Below are 21652 nucleotides of genomic sequence, written 5' to 3'. Positions count from 1 at the left end.
TGCTGAAAGAATAGAAGGGGGAAATAGTAGTCTAATCAGAAATATGAGAACAAAATTTTTGATGTAATAATGTATATGACATATTTTTCAGCTTATTCTTGTCTTGTCTAGTATGTATTCCTAGCCTTTTACTTTCTTCACATTCAGGTTACTGTTGCTTCCTTCAGCACAGTTTTATAAAAGTAGGAAAAAAGGCAAAAACCCCAACAAACTAAAAAAGCCACCTAAAGAGCAAACATTTGGCATGTTCTAGAAATACAGTTAAATACTAATAAAAACAATAAGCCTGGTCCTTAATTATCTCAACAGTTTTAACATGGAAAAGTATCACTTTATATGTTTCAAACCATGGATTCAACTTGAGAAAGGCAGGAGCTTTCAGTATCTGGTCCTAAGAGACAGCAATGTGCTGAGATGCTGAAGGAGGAGGGAGGTTCAGAAAAATGCCACTGTTGAGCTCCCAGGGAATTAAGGGCAGAAAACACATCCACCTTCTACTCCTCTAGGCCACTTGAAAATACATCCAGAAAATCTATAGTGCTTGTTGCAGAGATACTCAAAAAGTATTTCTAAAAGTTGTTCATTTTTTATTGACCAGCAGCAGGTTTTGGTTTTGATGAATGAAGCATCTATCAAATCAGGGAGGAGAGAGAGTGTGTGTATTTGTGTGTGCGTGTAGAGGGGTTTGGGTGTGTTTAGATGTGTCTATATACATATCTGTATACATTAGGCCTTGTGAGACCTCCACCTCATTTTTATTCTCTTTTCTAGATTACTGGCAACAAAATGACATCGCTTAACCTGGCCACCATCTTTGGCCCTAACTTGTTGCACAAGCAGAAATCTACAGACAAAGAATTCTCCGTTCAGAGCTCAGCTCGAGCTGAAGAGAGTACTGCTATCATAGCTGTTGTGCAAAAGATGATTGAAAACTATGAAACCCTTTTCATGGTGGGTGGATATTTTTTCATATTACTCATATACTTTTGTAAGAAAAATGAAAGAATACCTTATTGATATTAAAGTAGGTGGGGATGAAATAAAGTGCAGCAGCTGCATTAAATTAGAATCAATTATTATTGGTTAAAAAGAGTAGTCTTCTAGCACGGAGAATGATTTGCAGTAAGTAAAAATATTAAAAATATACACTTGAATCTTGTTTGGAATGGTTTCTGTGTAGGTAAAGGTATATAGTTTAGAAGATTGTCTGTGAAAATCATGGGGTTGGCCATTCAGTTGTATACTGAGCAATGCATGGACAAGACTGAAAATGATCTTTCACATCTCAGTTTTGGAAGTCAGGAAGACAATTTTTCTGCAGGGATTAAGAGATCCTTGATTAATTTAAGGAGTTGCCTTCCCTGCCCAAGACATTTTTATTGGATGGATGGAGAAGAAGGACAAAGCTTTCTTTGTTAGTTTGCTAGTTGGGTAAAGGGAATAAAACATAAATCTGTGTAGTTCCTGAGTTCCCTTCAGTTCTATTCTGAAGCAAGCAAGTTATTCATGAGAAGGCTGATGGCCTTGGACTTGGACATTTTGCTTACTAAAGGTGAAGCTTAGTTAGATCACATTTCTCATGCCTAGCAGTTACCTGAGCAGTTCATTCTGTGGCTTTGTCTTATGCTCTTTTTGTGTACAAAATTGTAGGTCAGCTCAGCATGACTTGTGTCTGAGGGAGCCCTGTTCTGGGGTAGCAGAGGCCAGTCAGACCTAGCGGCACTCTTCATTATTCTGTCTTCATTTTGGTAAAAATACACATTGTAACAAAACCAGTAATCTTGAAAAAGTGGTAAAAACTTTGATTGTTGTGTCCTGAGACTAAGCAGCACTGTATGTTACTCTGAGGAGGTAAGTTCCCAAAACAGAAAGAATACCCTGGAAACCTTCAGTGCTTCAGCAAAGCTGAGTGCTGGAGACCTTGTTGGAAGAAGATGAATAACCCAGAACTATGGGCTGATGGCCACATAGTACTGTAAATGGAAGATGTCTATCAGTTTTCAACAGGGAATAGAGCATGAGAAAACAATCATGAGCCCTGCCTCAGATGTCTTAGCCTCAAATGAACTTCTTTGTGGTTTTTCTGCCTTTTTTTAACTCTTGTACCAGTGAGGCACTTTTAATCATTTTCTTTTTTGTTTTGGTTTGGTTTTTTAAAATGTTTTTCACAGCTGGAAAAAATACTAGGTGCTATTTTTCCTTCCACATCAGGAAAAGTAAATGACAGACCTGCACTCTTGGGTGGAGGTCTGCTGGCACAGAGTGCAGATGGCACTATCAAGTTTAAGATAATACTTGAATAAGGATACTCACAATACATGAAGTGTACTTGTTGTTGTTTCTCTTTAAGAACTCCTTACAGCACAGACACATCTCAGTACATAATACTTAAGGTGCATATTCTGACTTTGAATGTGGAAAGGATGGGGCTAAGGTTAGGCTAACCTGCATCTGGGCTCTTTTCATTCTGATGGATTTATTCCTGCATCTCTTCAGTGCTTCACCTTTCATCTGGAGGTCAAATGAAGTGTGGGAAAATGAATTTCTTTTGTTTTCCAGAGTTGCTTTTACCATTTATACTTGACATTTATGCTACAGAAAAAAAAAGAACATCTGGATTTAAACATTCAGCTATAGCTATAACATGGTGTATTAATGCTCAGATGCTTTGTGTTTGTCTTTTTTCTTTCTGTTACTTTTATGTGCAGAGAGGTTATAAAACTGTGATTGATATAAGTATTGAAACTGGAACAGCATTTGTGAACCAAACCCTAGGAAACCAGGATGTGTTGGGGTACCTAGACCACAATATCAGAATGATTCTGACATATTGGTGGGTCAGAGAGATTCTGTTTGTTGGAACAACCCAGGATATTGAGCACCATTTTTACTAAGTAATTATTGTTAACATCAATAACATGCAAACGTGGATTTCTTATAGAAGATGGAACTTGACCATGCTTCATTGATGTCAGTGATGATAATCACTTTCATGTCCAAGTCCTGCCTGTTTTAGTGAGTCTTGAGGATATATTAGAATGTTTAATGGGGCTGTATGAAGGGCTGTTCTTTGCCAGTCTCTGAACTACATCCAGCAGCTGAATGAAAGGAGGCACAACTCAACCACCCTTCATTTTTGACTTGGCATGAAGGATGGAGAACAGCAGGTTGTTCATGTAAGTCATCTCCTAGTGTCCAAATCCAGCCCTGCTGCAAAGTGCTACAGATGTATGAAATTTTGTAATTTTACAGTCAGAGGCTACTGTGGCCTTCCCACTGCAGAGGCAGCCATACACTGCCATTCTCTGCCACACCAGTAGCAAGGGACAGCACGAAGGAGACACTTCAAGGGTCCCTCCACCCTTCTGTGACTCTCATATAGCACCCAACCGCAGAACCTCAGAATATCTGATATTCTGCTGGAGTCCTGACAACCCCAGAGCCCTCTGACATGTCCCTGTACGTCCTCCAGAACTCTTATTTCAGCAGTGCCTTGCCTTCCCTTCTGTCCCAAATTTAAATTCTCATCCATCTACTTAGGTGCAATTGACAGTGAAACAATTAATTTAGTAACAGTATGGTGACATCTTCCTGAGATACTGATATTGTAGTTCTCTATAAATTTACAATTACATGTGTATCATTTCTACACTTGCCAAGTTACTGAACTAAAGTGAAGAAAATTGCTGCATAAGAGCAAGTCCCAAACCCGATAGGTAGCTAGCAAGGAGACCATCAGTACAAATATATTTGCAAATTCATTCTGGTAAAAGTCCTATGAATCAGTAGAACTGTTAAGTTTGGGTTTCATGGAAGCTTTCCGTTGGAACTGAACTGCTGGTGGAACTTTTTCAGACTTGTTTTGATGGAATGAAAGACTGATTTCTCTCTCTCTCTCTCTCTTTTTTTTTTTTTTTTTTTTTTTTTTTTTTATATGGCAAGATGTATTTTTATTTTTCTGACAAAGTTCTCTCAGTAGTTTCTTACAAGTTACTTGATTTAAAGCTGAGTAGTAAGTTACAGACAAAAATATGTGGATTCTGTTTTACCATGGAACTTTATCTGGAGTTTCTTCTAATGTATAGAAAAGCTGTCTAAATGGAGACTTTACAGTACACCAGGTTTCCAAAAATTATATTCCTATAAAAAATTGTTTAAAGACTAGTGTATCAGTGACCATCAGTAAGATATTTTTCCAGTTCAGAGACTGAATACAATTAAAAAGAAATGAGTATGTGGTTACACAAGTTATTAATAGATATTTTGGATCAGTTTAAATTAAATTATTCAAATCTTAATTTATTTTCTAATTATTTCCTTACTTAAAATTTTATGTAACTGGACTCCCTAAATACGTCCCAAAATGAGATGTTTCTCTGGGGAATGTGTTAGTAATTCTATTCCTATTTCCCAGGAAATATCAGAGGGAACAAATGGTCCATGAAGTGTGAGTTGAAGGTCAAGAGATTCAGGCTGACAGATTGCATCCAGAAACATGCAAAGCCCAGCTGATGACCCCTTGCTGAGATTGTCTTCCATCGAGTTCCATCTGTCATGAGTCAACCTGGGCTATTCAAGTTTCTTGGACGGTTTTGTCTGTTTCAGTCTTTTGAAGCTGTAATGTGGACAAAGCAGACAAACTCACTTGGGGACTGATAAGACCCATGTATAGTGCAGTTGGAATTACAGAGTTTAGTTGTGCAGGTTCTGGGGTGCCATTTCTGCCACCTGCCCAGGAGATGCTGCTGTATCCTGCAGCATCTAAAGCCATCAAGGGTTTTGGAGGTTCATGCCCATCCAAAGTGCAAAGAGAAGGTTAGCAAATCAGAAGGCCAAACTCCAAAGAAAGTGACACAAATTCTGACTGAGCCTGCTGGTCAGAGTGGCTGGAGAGGCAGAGATGGAGATTTGTAAATGTCCTCAGATCATCCAAGGGTGGTGTAAAGTGAGGATCTTAAACTGGGGCTTTTGAGATTGTGATACATAAGTAATCCCACTGTTATTTCCAGATATAATAACCAACTGGATACCAACCAGTTATTCAACAGCAATCAGCACTGATCACAAGGTGATCAATATACAAAGTGATCTTCAGTTCTACTTCATCTGTTGTTACATGAAATTTCTCGTCTAAGTCAAAGCTTCTGAATATTTTATATACTCTTGGTAAATGTATTTGGTCGTTTAGATTAAGCATAGCACCAAAATTAATGTATGTGAAAGGATATTAACCTCCAACTAAGTAATTTTTTATGTCTTCATAGGTTTCTCCTGATTTACAGAATGAAGTGCTTATTAGCTTATTAGAGACTGACCCAGATGTCGTAGACTATTTGCTGAGGAGGAAAGCTTCCCAGTCATCGTGAGTAATCTGTTTTTTCATCATCCCTTTTTCTGCTGGGAATTTCTATCTCCCACTGGAAGTGTCCAAAAGGTTCTAGTTTTCCACAGCTCTTCTGCACTGTCTACAGTGGAGTAGAAATATCCTCCCTATTACATAGACTCTGCCAAAGAAATTATGACTCTTGTACAGCATTTTCTAAAGACAAAACTTGTTTCCTGGATTCAAAGGAGATTGTGTTCTGCTGCAGAGAACAGAATGACATGTACATAAAAATATTCAGTGCACTATTATCTGACAGGATGTATTTGAGTCATCTGCTGGTTCATGTCTTGGGTTTATTGTAGTCTTCAGTAACAGGAAGCATGTATTCCACTCTCCTTGAAGCACACCCTAGAGTGCCTTAACACTGTCACAGCAAGCTGCTTGACCACTCTGTCATTCTTTTCCTATCCTATACATGTAGGACATTGTGAACAAGCCAAATGTCACAACAGCAGCCCTATGGAGACTTCGGATATTATTTAATTGTATGCCTTGTGAAAGATCTGAAGAGAAAAAAAAATCACACTGGTTATGATACATAACTGATACATATTCTGATCTTGTGTATGGTGTATATATGCCTGCACCTTTGTGCCTTAAGGCTGTGAGTCTGTACATTCAGATTAACAGGATTCTGGGCTTTCTAATGGGACCACACAATCATTATCTTTATTCTGGTGAATCCAAATATGGCAGGCCCAAAAATCACAAAATTTGACAGACTTGTTTTAAGTAATTTTTAAAAGAGTTTCTAGACTCTAAACTCTCTGTGGTATATTGGACATTGTCTTCCTGTGTTTGTGGAAAGTGCCTGGTGCATTCAGAATATAATTGAAATTGAATTTGTACAGTCAGTTAGCTATGATTTTTTTTCTCTTCCTCTTAACATTGTATACTTGGAGGTAATATAATAGTGTGCCTGGCTTCAAGGAAAAGGTATACAAGAAACAGTGTAACTAACACCTTCAGGAAAAAGCTTTCTTTAACTATAAAATTTGGAAACAAAATATGTGCAGAATATATTGAGTTGTAAAGGATTTTGTTAGTTTGCTAACTTAACCACATGAAGTAGGAAATTATCACAAATCAGCTGGTTTGGGGTAATTTATGTGAAATAATTTCAGCTAGTTTGTCTGACTGACAAGTAACCATGTGTATATTTAGATCACAGTAAATGCAGGATAGTTAGAGGTACATGAGCTGCCTTTTAGACTTGTTTCACATTTGCCAGAAGCCAAGACTACAATTAGGACAGACACTACAAATCATATGACATAAGGCAGTGTGTAGAGACTTCTTCCTTTCAGCCCTTAGTTTGGAGTGATAGTATTATTTCTAACTCAAGCTAATAAAACCTTTATGCTGGATTCCACCGTCTATATGATAAAAGGACAGCAAATTGTATCTCACATGTGACTGCACATATGAATTGTGCGTAATTTAGTCACAAATCATTGTGGATGTAGCAGGTCATTGTTAGATCCTGTTTCCTTAACTGGCTTTCCTCAAACTTCCTTACTTTTAGCCAGCATGCACACCTACAGGAGAAAATGCATCTTTTCTGGAAAGCTGGTCACAACTGACAAAAGGCTTTTGTAAGGAATTGTTCTGAAGCCAAACAGGAGCATAGAGCTACAGCAGTACTAATTTATTGTGTTGTCACTAACAGGCAGATGAAATCACTGAGATAGGAAAAAATTACTGTCATTTTTTTTCTACTCTGCTGTCATGTAAGTGATTTACTTTTAATGTTAATGAGATATGTTTTCACTGTAGTTACAACTTCTTGGTTAAGATATTCCAGGCAATTAGAGAGAATGTTGCTTAGTGTTACTGCTAGGAGTGTGGTGCTCTTAAGAGATTAATGTATTTCACAATATAATCTCAATTTTGAGGCTACAAATGTGTTGCTTATTTTTCTTATAAGAAATCTGAGACAGCAGACAACAAGGAGATGTTTGCCATGATTTCATAAAAATGAGCCTCCAAAATACATTACTCTTGGAAATTGCCTGGTCACATACTCAAAATACAAATGTGGATCTGTGAAACAAAAAACTTTATATATTCTTGAGACAGTCCATCAGAAGAGCTAGTTGACTGCGTATAGAATCAACTTCAATACTTTAATGTCACATTAATTGCTTTGAAGGTCCTGTTCTGCAATTGCCCTCACATTTCTGCTCTTGCTGTCATTAGAAATGCTTTCTTGGCTCTGATCTAACAGAGAAAAAACAATCTCTTTTCCTCCCTAGAGGAGGACAAATCAGATGTTCCTCATCTTTCAGTTCCCTTAAGAGCTGAGCATTGTGAACAGTGTGTCAGGGAATTTATGGAAGTTGTTCATGGTAAAGCGCTAATTACAAATGGCAGCAATTGTGAAGTGTGCTTTTGTGGGTGACTTCCCAATTTTTTGTATGTTGGCTTGATGACAATGGAATTTGGGTTTACAGCTGTAAGATGAAGCATCTTTAAACTAACAAAAAATAAACTCTATTTCGTATGATTATTTATTGTTATCATGATTAGTAGTCCTTTCAGAGTAAATAAGTTTCAAAGTTACAGCATTTTGGATGTTTTTGGAATATGATAATAAGTTTTAATCTATCCTGATCTGTGACACAAAGATGAAGCCATACAACAGGTCATACAGTATGTGTAAATGCAGTTTTTAAAACTGCAGAGGCTCCTTGAAACATTGAGTGGCAACCACATCATAAGCTCACAGTAACCTGCCTTGTTGGTAGCACCTGTGTTACTCAAATGTGTGTGGAAATTAGTACTGTGTGCTGCCAAGCCATCACACTCCATATGATTTGCCTCTTGAAGGCATAATTGTTTTCCCACTCAGAAGCTTTAAGTTTATAACAGAAAAGGGTTTCTGCCAGAAACAGAAAGGGATTTCCTGTTTTGATAATCTTGATGCTAGTAGAAAAGTAGGAATATCCTCAATAGAAGCAATTATTGTGATTAACACATTTCCAGTTCACCCATGCACATGGCCTCTGGTGGACAGCATCAATTCATAGAAAGATGCCTGTTGTTTTGGAATCCTAAATTGCATTTTTAAATTCATGTGGCATAGATTCCTTCTGCTGCTTTCAAATCTTTCCATTGGTACTTAGCCACTTATAAAATCTTTTCCCTAGCATAGTTCATAACCCCTGTAAAATACTTTACTTGCCTTCCCATTCCTCACATTTGATTGCACATAATCTATTATTCTTTGTGGGGACCATAATCTGCCCTTCCTCATATATTGCACATAGAGGAGTGGGAATTTTGCACAGTATTTCTGTTTGTCTTCCAATGTTTCTCCCTGATGAGTGGGTAGAAAGTCTCACTGTCCAAGGGAAGAAGAGTTTTGAATTGTAGTAAACATCCATTTGCTAATGAACTTGATCAGTAAGGCAAACAGATGCAAAACTTGCATTTTAAGGGATTTGTGAGAATTTGTTCTTTATTTGCAAAGAAGCAACCCAAAATCTTCTTGTAAGTTGTTTTATTTTGTTTATGATACAAAGCTGCAAATGTATGAGTTCAATTTCCTGCTTTTAAGTATTTAATCCAATTTGATGGTTTCTTGTAGTAAGATTGACAGAGTCCACAGCAGTTCCTTTAATTTTTAAAGCTATTTTGCCTAAACAGCTTTGAAAGTGATATTATACATGTATATAAAAAATAGTATGGACTTAACAGCCAAAACTGTAAATCAGTTTAGAAGCACAGAATGTTTGAATATTTTGAAAGATATGAAAGTTTCCACTCAGGTAAATTTTTAGCAGGAGCTTTGTCTTGAGAAGAGGTAGACTATAAGAGATCTTTCAAGGTAAGACCTGAAATCAGTGTTTCACAAAGCTCAAGTTTATGTTCCCACATTCTTCCATTTCCATTTCCCTTATTCCTTGTGTTACCTTGCCATGGCTAAGGGCTGGTTTACCTCTGGTTTTGCCCTGTGCAGCACAGTTAGGTTATGATGCTGTGAAGACTTAAGTGCAATAAACCTTACTGTTTAGAGGACATTCAATCTAGGAGGCTGGAAAGAAGGACATTTGGTCATAGGAAACCTGCAGATACCAACATTTCTCCCCTTTCCTAAGAGGTCCTTCTGGTTCTCCTGAAAATCCCAAGACATTGCTTAAATGTCATATCACTGCACAAGGGTTTTTAGGACTTAGGAGGACAGAAAGAAAGAAGCAAGTGGCAAAAAAAAGAAAAAAAATTTTTTAGTGATAGAACTATGCATACTTAAAAAATTAGAGTTCTTCAGTGTTTGTCTGTTTATAGATTAATTTACATTGAAATACTCATGTTCAGAGAGGAAGTTTAGATGAGAAGTTATGTTACTGAGGGTTTTGTTGTTGTTGTTGTTTTTTAATGACTCCCCAGCCTTACCATGCTGCTCTGGGACGCCTGTGACAGAGCAGCTCTGCAAATGGCAGCTGTGTTTTTTGAGTTTGCCTTGGTCTAAACTCCAGCAATGGTTTTGTCACTGCGAGTCACTGAGGAGTAATTTTATTTAATTAATGGCCAACACTTTATGGTAGCTTTCATACTGAAAAAAATAGGAATATTGAATAACATAATAATCATGCTGTTGATCATATATATTTTATTTTTTGGGACATGTGATATGTAAATCAGCTAGGGAAAAAACAACAGCTAGAAAGTGGTGTTAAGGTTTGTCATTATTTCTGTATTAATATTTACTGTGCTGTGGCTAGCTGTGTGTTTTCTTTATTTTCTTTCTTAAGTTTTATTTTATTTGTCTAGAAAGAGGGTTACTGTTCCATAGCGAGAAATGAGTTTTGCCTGCTCACCACGTTCAAGCTGTCTTTGGATTTGACTATGAGAAGGGCTGGCCATTTTCAGACATTTACAGGAATGAGCCTCTGTTGTATCACATTTAATTAGAACAGCTGTTAACGAGAGGTCGCTGAAATAAGTGTTTGACTCAAGAAAAGCAAAAGATAAGGATTTACGAAACAAAGGTGCAGAGAAATAAAAAATTAATAATAGAAATACAAGTTAGTGAGGAGCAACAGGAAAAAAAGTTTATTTACGGAGTAGTTCTGCATGTTCTGTGTGATATTCAGTGACTCACAGCCTGCCTCCTACCTGCACGGCAAAGAGTGATGGTTCGAGAAATCTCCATCAATGTTCTCAGCACACTGCAAAAACTAGTTGTCTCTCTGACCTTTGGCTGTACTTAGGTGGGAGTTGTGTTTGCCTTTTCTTGGCAAAATTAAAGGCAGTTCATGTTGTTAGTGGTGTGAAGGTAAAAAGGTAAAAGAAGCTGTAGAAGGTATCAGCAGAACCAGTTGTTTGATGCCTCAGTCATAAGTATAGTAAAGACATCTGTTTGTCCCCTGTAGAATATTTACTTCTCATGTCTCTAGAAAAGGATCATTCTCACAGTGTGAAAGGCAAGCTGAGTGCTTGATTTCTCTATGTAAAACTTCGGAATACAAGAATTTATTTTAGCATATAGCTTTAGCATTAAATTAATCTTCCCTATCGTGGCTTCAGCTTTATTGTTGCCACAAGGTACATTGTCAAGGTAACATAAGGAATTGATTCACTGCTTAGTTTTCTCTGGTTTACTGTACAGTTGTGTGGATTTTTTGTTTTTTTGTTCTTGACAGCAACATCTTTTGATTTTGAGTGGCCTCTGCTGGCCACTTCATGGCAAAAGTTTTACTCATGGAAAATCCATCTCAGTAACTGTTTCTGAGGTGTTTTCATTTCAGCAGCTGTGACCATTCTCATGTGTTTGATTTTATCTGTGTGATCATAGACTCATAGAATGGTTGGGTTGGAAGGGACCTTAAAAGTAATCTAGTTACAAACCCCCTGCCATGGGCAGGGACACCTTTCACTAGACCAGATTGTTCAGAGCCCTATCCAACCTAGCCTTGATGTCAAACTGCACCTGTAACTGTGACCATGGAGCATTTTTTTATTAACAGTAGTTTGTTCATCAAAATTTCTCAGGAGCCCTGAGATGCTGCGGTCAGAAGGTTCCTACTCCACAGGAGAAAGACATTCTTCCACAGACTCCAACAAAGCTTCCAGTGGTGATGTCTCCCCTTATGACAACAACTCCCCGGTGCTGTCGGAGCGCTCGCTGGTGGCCATGCAGGAGGAGGTTGCCTGCAGCCCAGATCAGCTGTACAAGGTACCTGAGCAGTACACGCTGCTTGGACACCTGCAAACCAAGCCCAAGGAGAATTCTCCTGCCTCGCAGGCTGGAACAGGTACAGTGCACTCTGCTTGTGCTCCTCCTCCTCAGTGACTGATGGAGATTTCCGGAATAATTGAAAAGTGACGGATTTGTGTTATCAGTTACCAGGATTTGAGGAGCAATAGTGTAAATAACCTTATAAAAAATGACAGACCAATACCTTTTTTTTTTGTATTGAGCCCAAAAGGATCTGTGCTGAGTCCTTCTCATTGGTTCAGCCAACTGGTTCAACCAAGGATAGTCCTGGTATGGCACTTCTCAAAACTTGGAGATATTATTTAGGAAAATAGAACTATTTATGACTAATTTTTCAGCCTGTCTGCGACAGCGTGGCAAAGTCTAGTCCTGATCCATGAGACTAATACCTACAAGGTTATAGTCCAGGCTTTGGAAAAAGCTGAGATTTTAAGGTTTGACACACAAACTTTCTCCAGTTGTAAAGAATGACCTCAACACCCTCTCACTGGAAAATGTAGCTGAGCTGCACAGCTTTACATCTGCAATCAATTGCACACCCAGCAATACTAGTGTAGGGATCCATTATTTCCATAATAATGGAAATTTCCATAATTACCTGGGGAGTGCATACATGCACATCTGATTTCTTTGGTAAAGCACTGTGTTTTTTTAAACTAATAGCTCACCAGCACTTCAGGATGCTTTTCCTATAAAAATATATATTTATAAATATATAAAATGATTGTCATCCATGAAATTTATACTTAGTGAGCCAAACTTTAAGTTCAATGCTTAGGGATGCACATAACTGTTTGGTGGTATTTTTAAAACCACTTAATTTCAGATGTACTGCCTAGGCACTTAATTCCCTTTGGAATTAATGGGATTTAGACTAATATCTCAATTATATGCTTTATAAATGCCAATTGAAATTTATCTTCTGTATTCAACATCTGAATCTCTGAACAGGTTTAAGAATTTGGTCAGATTTCTATTAAGTTATGAACAGGAAATTACGTACAGTTTTATCATAGTAACCATCTTTTGGGCTTTATTATGCATCACAAAGATACTGGACCATGACAAATTCTTCTACTGACTAGTGGAATCAGGAAAAGGAATTAGACTGTTTATACCTTTGCATTTCATTAAGTCTTTGTTCTGTGGCTGCACTTCTGGTTAAGATGGCCAGCCTTGAGTTGATAGAGCACCCCTGGGCTGCCTGAGGGAACTTTGCCAGAAATTACCTTTTGTGGACCAAATCCTCCCCAGAGAATTGTGCAAATTCTGACTTCAGTGAGGCAGAGGACTTGAGGACTCAGCAAACTCAGGCACCCTGCCCATACAGAGCTCACTGAATTCATTGCAGGATCTGATCTTGAAACAAGTAGCTGTGAGCAAATACATAGAATCAAAGAATGTCAAGGGGTTGGAATGGACCCTAAATATCATCAATCCCAACCCCCTCAACCATGGGCAGGGACACCTCCCATTACATGAGACTGCTCAAGGCCTTACCCCAGCCTGGCCTCAAACCCTGCCAGGGTTGGGGCATCCACAGCCTTCCTGGGCAACCCGTTCCAGTGCCTCACCACCCTCACAGTAAAAAATTTCTTCCTAATAGCTAAGCTGAATTTCCCCACTTTCAATTTGCACCCATTACTCCTTGTCCTATCACTACAGTTCCTGATGGAGAGTCCCTTGTTGGCTTCCCTGTCAGCCCTCTTCAGGTACTTGAAGGCTGTAACGAGGTCTCCATACAACTTTCTTTTCTCCAGACTGAACAGCCCCAGTTTTCTTAGCCTGTGTGAGAAGTCCTCTTACCAGCTTCATAGCTCTCCTCTGGATTTTTTCCTGCATTTCCATATCTTTATGTTGGGGTCACCAGAACTGTACACGGTGCTCCGGGTGGGGTCTCACATGTGAGATGCTCATGTTAGGTACACAGTGAAGGTGCCACTGGATATTAATGACTCTGATACATTACATAAGGTTTTACCTTTCTGTTTGTATATTTCTAAATAATATCTTTAAGAGGATTGATTCATCATCTTTTCCCTGCTCCTACTGCTGTTTAGATGTTTCTGAAGATCATTTTGATATCTGGGGCACTTGGCATTCAACACTGAAAAGCGGCTGCAAGGATCCAGTAATCACAGGTCAGTAATTTCTCAGTTTTAAAGCCTGAATCTAGCAAAGGAAAAACCCATTCTTGTGATCTTTCTTTTCAAGAAATCACAGTGGAACCAGTAGGAGAATTCACATTGTCCAGAGCTAGACTTTTAAAAGGTGACTCTTAAGTAGAATACAGAGGAGCACAGTGGTTATACTTTTCTGTATTCAGTGGAATACAGAAAACAGCAACATTTCAAACTGTCAAATATAATTTAAAAAGTAGTTTTAAAATCACTTCAAGAAATAGTTTTCAATTCTTATAGAATCCATAGAATCATAGAACCAGAGAGTGATAAGGGTTGGAAGGGATCTTAAAGATCACCTAATCCAAACCCCCCTCCCTTGGGCAGGGACACTTCAAATAAGCTGGGTTGCTCAAGGCCTTACCAACCTGACCTTGAACACTGCCAGGGTTGGGACATCCCCAGCCCCTCTGAACAACCTGTTCCAGTGTTTAACCACCTTCACAGTAAAAGTCTTCCTCATATCTAACCTGAATTTCCCCTCTTCCAGTTTGTACCCATTACTCCTTGTACTGTCACTCCAGTTCCCGATGAAGAGTCTCTCTCTGGTTTCCCTGCAGATTCTGATGGGTGCTGTGAGGTTTCCATGCACTCTTCTCCAGGCTGAACAGCCCAACTCTCCCAGCCTGTCTCAGCCCCATCCCTCCTCTGCAGTGTGGTACAAGGGAACAGCAGTAGCTTGTTGAGTGCCACATGAGCTGTTCTGCAGACTCAGGCTGCGTTTCTGCCTCTCCCGCAGGTTCTCACGGGAACATTTTCGAGAGCAGCTCGCTGCGCCCCGGACAGTGCTCTCTTTCCCAGGGGAACCTCGCCGCGGGCTCCCCTCGCTGCCAGGGCGGCTCCTCGGAAGCGGCCGGCGGCCGGCAGCCCATGCGGAGGAGCCAGACCAGCGCGGCCATTGCCGAGTGCCAGCCGCCGGCTCGGCTGTGCGCTGACCCGCGGGGTGACGCTGCCTGCGGGCGCTCGGCCCTGCCGCACTCCAGGTCGGAGCAGCACTTGACTCTGGGCGCTGTGGAGGACCTCGGCGGGCACGCCTCGAACGCGGGTTATTCCCAAAGCGCGGCCCAGCCCGCCTACAGGAAAGAGCGGCCGCCACCCCCTTACCCAGGCCCGGCAAAAACGAGCCCTGCCGTGCCGCAGCGGCCCGGCGTTTCCTCAGCGCTGCACTCCTTGTGGAGACTCCAGCGCCCAGAAAAAGGCTCGGGAGCAGCGGGAGGGCCACCGGGCAGAGCCCCTGACCAGGCCGCCTCCAGGCAGGAGCAGCCGGCCCCGCACACACAAGCGGGTCACGACTATCCCACAGCACCTCACAGCCAGAACAGTAAAAGCGTTTCAGAGGCGGACTGGAATGAGTGGCAAAGGGAAAGGTGGCAGATTTGGGAGCTGTTATCGGCTGATAACCCTGATGCCCTCCCAGAAACCCTTGTATGATCTGACTCTGTGGAACTGCCGCTCATACTCACACCTCATGGGAAAACAACGGTGACATTGGAAAACAGGGAGGGCGTGTTTGTTTATACCAACTGAATTGCATATACTTTTTTAAAACTTTGTTCACTTTAATTTCTCAACAGCACTGTCAAGCAGTTAATTTACAAATACAGTATGTTCCTGTTTTTCAGCAAGCTTTTGAGGAAAAAGAAGGTGAAAACTTTCGTTTGATATCTCTGTATGCATATGCTGTGTATAAGATAAAACTGTTGCTTTGATGTTGCTAAAAATGTATTTATATATCTGCAGTTTTGATGATTGTATATTCTGTAATGGGTATTGTATGATAATCATTTTATGTTTTCATATACAGATGTCAATCAATCGTGACTGCTTTTTAAAAAAAATCACTGCACTTACATTACCATGGTATGCATTGGAATTCTATAGAAAGTGCACAAGCTGGTTTCTGTGCTTATATATATATTAAAAAAAAAAAGCTGTTAAAGGGGAAAGTTGTACTTCTTTTCACTGCCTTTTGAAAAACACTAAAATAAAGTGGAACATGAAAAGCCATATATTTTATAAGGGTAGTAGTGAGCATAGAGGGGGAAATGCAAAATATTTTTTCTTATACATATATTTGAATAAAACTTTAAAATTTGACACAAGATTGTAAAAGTATTTTTTTAGATTCTGGTAGGAAGCAGCTCAGACAATCTAAGAACAACATTGTGCCTAAACTAACGAAGTATGTAGTGCAAAGTCTGCCCTCCCATTCTAAAGGAAAACCAATGTTATATATGCAGGATATAATATATATATTTATAAATGTATGATTTTATGTATTGTTTTAAAACAATAAACTGGAATCCAAATTTTAGAAAACCAGACCTAATAAATTGAGATGCGTAACACTGAAAAATAAAATGGCTTTTCCTTTGAAATACCAAAGCTCCAGCAGTAAGAAAGTAAGAGAAAGGAAAGAAATGCAGACAGAGACATAAAAAGGGGTCAGGTAGAGTTTCAGAACTGAACGTGACATTTGGAGGAGCTCACAACTGTGTTTCTATAAATGTTGTGCCAAAGAGCGGGTCAGTCACAGTTCCTCGGTGGCTGTGTGTTGCCTTGTGTTAAATGTTGCTGTTTTGTACACGCTGATTTTCAGCTGCAGAGCCGTTTGTGGGCAGCGGGTGGCAATGTACTGCAGCGTTCCAGAGGAATTCCTTCTCAGCACTCCGTGAGGAAAAGTGTGTCATATCAAAAGAATTTTATAAAACATGTCAGTCTTAATTTTAATGAAGACTTGTTCAGTGATGTTGTCTTTAAGTTCTATCTTGTGCCATAATGATGGAATAAAAGGCTAAGTAAAACAATGAGCATATTTTTTGCTCTTTTTTTTTTTTTTTAAGTAAGGTTTACGGGGTATTGATGTGTTTTTATTACATTCTTGAGTGTCTCTATCAAAAACATCTAAAAGGCATAGGAGCTTAAGGGCCATGTTCAAATGCAACTTAAATATTCAAGATTCAAGGTTTTACTTTAGTGTGAGGTTTAAAATCCATCATATAAAGAGTCCTTCCCCTCATATCTCCATTTCTCATCATATCTCCATTTTCCAAGTAAAGTTACAAGATAAAAGCACCGAGCCTAAGTAGAAAGGGGCAAGGTTTGGCCTTTGACTGTTATAGCTCTTTTTATGCAGAATAAATATCATTCTTTTGTGGTAGTTTCAAAGCTTTTCCAAATACTATCATGGTATGAGACTTGATAGGAAAAGGTTCTTGTGTGTCCCTTGTTGCAGCAGCTCTGTGTCAATTTATTCCAAATAAAAGGCAGTCCACCCCAAATTAAAATGATTGTGGAATATAAGGACAGACAAAAATGAGCTCTCACAATCTTCACTATTTGGTCTTGTTTCAATGTTATTCCAGGCTTGATACAGATTTGGTATAGGGAATTAGCTCTCAAATAGTCCTCAAACCAGTCATAGTGTAAATCGTGCTGCAGAAGATATTGTACTCACTGGATGTCCATCTCTGCATTTTAAACCCTTCTAAATACAGGAGCACCTGCACCCTTTTAATGAAAGATGTCTGAGGAGTACTCAGCCTTATGAAGACACTGCCTTTTGCCATTCCCTCTCCCCATATGTGTATATATATATATATGTATATTACCATCTACATAGAGTTTATGCAACAAAAGATGAAAAGAAAAGGCAAGACAAAAGACAAGACCACTGCTGGAGGACAGCCTTGTGTGCACACATTTCAATAGATTGTCATGTGGAAGAGAAGGGATGCAAAATAAATTCCAATAAATTAAAGTAACACTTGGCAAGACTACATCCTTCCTGTAATTTTCATTCGAACAGGGCAGAGTAAAATGATCACGAGCAGGTTAAGAATGTAAGTTTTTGTTGTAATTCTTTCCAAGAAAGACTGAAATCAGTGACATATTTTTTTTTATATGCCTCTTTTTTTTTTTTTTCTATTTCACAAGAAAGATAGCTATGAAAGCTTGTGTCTAGTTTTATGTTAGGTGATAGATCTATGGGATATCCCATTTTAGATCTCTAAATGATCCTATGACACATGCTCTTGAAAACCATGAAACTCGTTTTACAGGGAGTCTCTAGTGTGAGGGTAATCAAAGTTTTTTTCTGACTCCCTCCCTTGGGAGGAAGATTCCTGTCTTAGCAAATGGGCCTGTGCTTTAGTGAAGAGTGATAGAGAAGGCCCCCTCTGGAGGTCTTGAGGCCTCTAGGCGAACTCGATTTCCCTCCAATCACTTATCACATCACACTGGCTCACACCTAGGGTTGTAAATAAACCACTTTCCCTCCCGGGCTGAATTGCCCCTCTCAGGAGGAGTCTCCCAGCTGGGAGGAGGGGTGTGCTGCACCCACAGGTGAGCCCAGGAGAGATGGGATGTGGGTGCTCCAAGGACAGGGTGCCTGCGAGTTGCCCATGGGGGAGGAGTTGCACTTCTGCTGCAGAAACAAGAAATGCAAGGATTCAGTACAGCTCTAGGTGCAAGCCAGATGTGGAGAGAAACCTGTCAGCCAGGGCAAAAAGAGAAGACAGAGTTTAAAATACTAGTTTAAAGATTACTGTTGCTGCCATGTTTTAAAACGAGATGTGATTGGTACTGTTGCATTGTGCATTCTAGGACCATGCTCCTCAGCTGAAGGGTCAGCACCTTCTCCCTCTTCCCCAGCTTCTATCCCAACCCTCAGACTAGGTCATGGAGTGGTGGGAGGAGTTCCAGGGCTTGTTGATCTGGCTGAAACTTGTCCTGAGCAAGGACTGCATAAAATTTAGGTGGCTTGGTGGCTCTCACAAGTGGTGGGCACAGGGGAGGAGGGACAGGGTCAGGGATGGGGGGAAGGAGAAGGGTGGGACTGGCTCCTCTGTCAGGTGCTCAAGCAACCTTGAGCCTTGCTGCTTCAACCTGCAGGCAGGAGCCCAGCCAAGCACTTGAGAGTGGCTCGGAGATACAAACCTGAGCCAACCCAGCTGCTGCCACCATGACATAGATTAATGCCACTGAGAACTTCTCTGCTGTTGAAATGATGAGGTTCAGTGCACTGGAATTTGTGGTTGTATGATGTGGGGAGGGAGGTGTTACCTGTTTTTTCACTGGTTTTGTTGTTTCACAGGCATTGGTTGAGGTCAGAAATCTCAATTCCAGCCTTTCTGGAGCACCAGCTTGCCCTGTGTTGCTGGTCTGGCAGAGGATCAGGGACTTTTTTCTCCTCTGGGAAACACACAATTTTTGAGCCCCATTCTGCTCCTTCTCTCTGTCTCTCTTTCTCTCCCTTCTTTTTGCATTAATTAAAATAAAAGAAAATAGTAGCTCATTGTGCAATACTTAATCTCACAGAGCTGCAAAGCAGTGGAAATGGTTCTCAATTACATTAAAGAGTATTTTGACATCAGTAAGTCCTTTTGCATCACTGCAAAGCACTGGTGTGCTACACTCATGGAGAGTATCTGCAGCTACACAGTGCTGCAGGCTCAGGCTACTGGGTCATAAAATACACTGTCTCTGAGAATAGCAGTTTATTTTTTCTGAAGTGCAAAGCATCTCAAAAGATGGTATCTGCATCTGGAAAAGTTACTCACAGGCTCCCTTTTTATTCAGTGGAAAGAGGTAGGTGTTTCTGTGCCACCTTGATACCGCTTACACGTGTCTTTCTTTGAGGGACAGTCTCTTTTGAGGGGCTGGTTACTAGAAGGGCCTAGTTATTCCTTCTCCAGCTGTATAAAGGGATTCTAAATAAGTCACCCAAATATGGTAGCCCTCCAAATTTGTTGGAATGAATCCCGCCCTGAGGGTCTAGTAAAATAGAAAATGGATGGTGAATGTTCAAGTGGTTTCCAGCTCCTAGGAAAAGTGACATTTACTCAGAGGCCTCAGCACTGGGGTTCCTAGGTGAACCTGGGACTAGTGGGGCAGAGTCAGTGTTGCTCCTGGGAGCTCTGTGAGAAATACAGGCTTTTTGCAAAGTGAGGGGGAGATGCTGCCTGGTCTGGAATTTCACCTTTTTTGTTGTGTGACTGGCTCATTGGTTGGTTGGTTTTTAAGTTGGGTTTCGTTATTCACTGAAAACTCTGTTTCCAGTTGAAGTGAAAGTGTTCATGAACAGACTGTGGTTTAAGGAATTTGTTCATTGACTTAAAAAATTAATATATGATTTCTGGAAGCAACCTATTTTGGGAATTTTATATATATAGCAAGGAGGTGGCTTCTGTTGATTCCCAAGTGGCACTGGCAAATGGAGGCAAGCAGATAAAATCTTCCTTCTGAAAGATGGGTGTTAATTCTCTTTCTTCTGCTGCGAAAGTAAAGGTCTTTACCAATGGAGTTTTAGGATCAAAAAGAGGAGAAAGTAGGGAGGAGTGAGGAGGAAAGAGGATCCACTTCTCTCCTAAGTTGTAGTTGAGAGGGGTGAAAGCATGTGCAGGTGAGAGCAGTATCTCCAGCTGGGTGGTTGTCACTCTCTGGGTGAGGACTTCAAACCAGACTCTGTGCACTCTTCTAATGATTATTCAAACTTTTAAATAAAAGAGAATAACTTTTAGCAGTGTCTCTTTTGAACAAAGGGGACATGAATAGACACTTCAATCACCATTTCCTTTTGCTGGGTTTGCTCTGTTCCGTTTCCCTTTGTCTACTTCCAACCACAGCTATGAGCTATAATTAAACAAACAAACAAACAAACAAAACCAAACAACAACAACAAAACAAAACAAACAAAAGCAAAAAACAAAAAACAACAAAAAACCCCGAAAAAACCAACCAAACAACAACAACAAAAATTAAAATAAACAAAACCAAAAACACAAAAACCCCCAACCAAACAAACAAAAAACAAAATAAAAACCCCAAAAAAACCCCAAAACAAAGCAAAAAAACCCACCATGGACCTGAGAAGAAAATATTTCTTTCTGCATCATATACATAGGAATCAAAATTTTGTCTGCCTTGAAAAAGGGCTATTGACCAACCAAGGCATCCTTTAGAGTACAGAAACTCTTCAATCATTACGAGAAAAGACCACCTGACCTTGATCACTGTCTTCAACTTCACAGAGGTGAATTAGGGACACCATTCAAAAATAAAAGAGAAGAAGGAGGGAAGGAGGGAAGGAGGGAAGGAGGGAGGGAGGGAAGGAGGGAAGGAGGGAGGGAAGGAGGGAAGGAAGGAGGGAAGGAAGGAAGGAGGGAAGGAGGGAGGGAGGGAAGGAAGGAGGGAGGGAAGGAGGGAAGGAAGGAGGGAAGGAAGGAAGGAAGGAAGGAAGGAAGGAAGGAAGGAAGGAAGGAAGGAAGGAAGGAAGGAAGGAAGGAAGGAAGGAAGGAAGGAAGGAAGGAAGGAAGGAAGGAAGGAAGGAAGGAAGGAAGGAAGGAAGGAAGGAAGGAAGGAAGGAAGGAAGGAAGGAAGGAAGGAAGGAAGGAAGGAAGGAAGGAAGGAAGGAAGGAAGGAAGGAAGGAAGGAAGGAAGGAAGGAAGGAAGGAAGGATGGATTTCAGACTGAAAAGCACTTTATCATGCAGAAAATAACAAATACCCACAGTAACCTGCCAAGCAGGGTTACTGAAGTAAAAACACACAAAAACACACCGTTCACTTAAGGACAAGAATCGTATGATCACTTTGGGGAGATGGAGTGTTGAATATGGAAGCAGGATCTGGCTTTTCTCCTAAAAAAAGGTTTAAAAGGGTGAAATGCTGAACAAACTCTTCCTTTCACCCACAGGCTATTTCTGTAGCTCTGAACAGCAGCTAAAGGTTACCAGCTGTGCTTTTGCCCAGGGTGCTATCGACATTGTGTAGTTGTGGCCTTATTTCTGATTGCAGGGAGAGCTAGAGGCCTAAAAGAGTTCAGTGTTGCAAGAAGGCCCTTCTGAAATAGTCCTAAAAAACCACA

At 40.2% G+C, this 21652-nt stretch overlaps 1 protein-coding gene across 6 annotated transcripts in view; it reads left to right on the top strand.

Moving 5' to 3' along the window:
- ARHGAP6 (Rho GTPase activating protein 6) overlaps positions 1-16594 on the top strand; it is a 316515-nt gene extending 299921 nt beyond the window's left edge. For all 6 annotated transcript variants that reach the window (XM_063392827.1, XM_063392826.1, XM_063392825.1 and 3 more), the window contains 5 exons: positions 772-951; positions 5265-5362; positions 11381-11643; positions 13667-13747; positions 14526-16594. In XM_063392827.1, the coding sequence (XP_063248897.1) occupies positions 772-951; positions 5265-5362; positions 11381-11643; positions 13667-13747; positions 14526-15217 (1314 nt within the window). In that variant the 3' untranslated portion in view covers positions 15218-16594. The remainder of the gene's footprint in view (positions 1-771; positions 952-5264; positions 5363-11380; positions 11644-13666; positions 13748-14525) is intronic.
- Positions 16595-21652: the final 5058 nt, after the last annotated feature.

The sequence above is a fragment of the Prinia subflava genome, chromosome 3 (genome assembly GCF_021018805.1).
Source record: "Prinia subflava isolate CZ2003 ecotype Zambia chromosome 3, Cam_Psub_1.2, whole genome shotgun sequence".
NCBI classification, from domain to species: Eukaryota; Metazoa; Chordata; class Aves; order Passeriformes; family Cisticolidae; genus Prinia; species Prinia subflava.
This window is presented reverse-complemented; position numbering and strand designations above follow the sequence as displayed.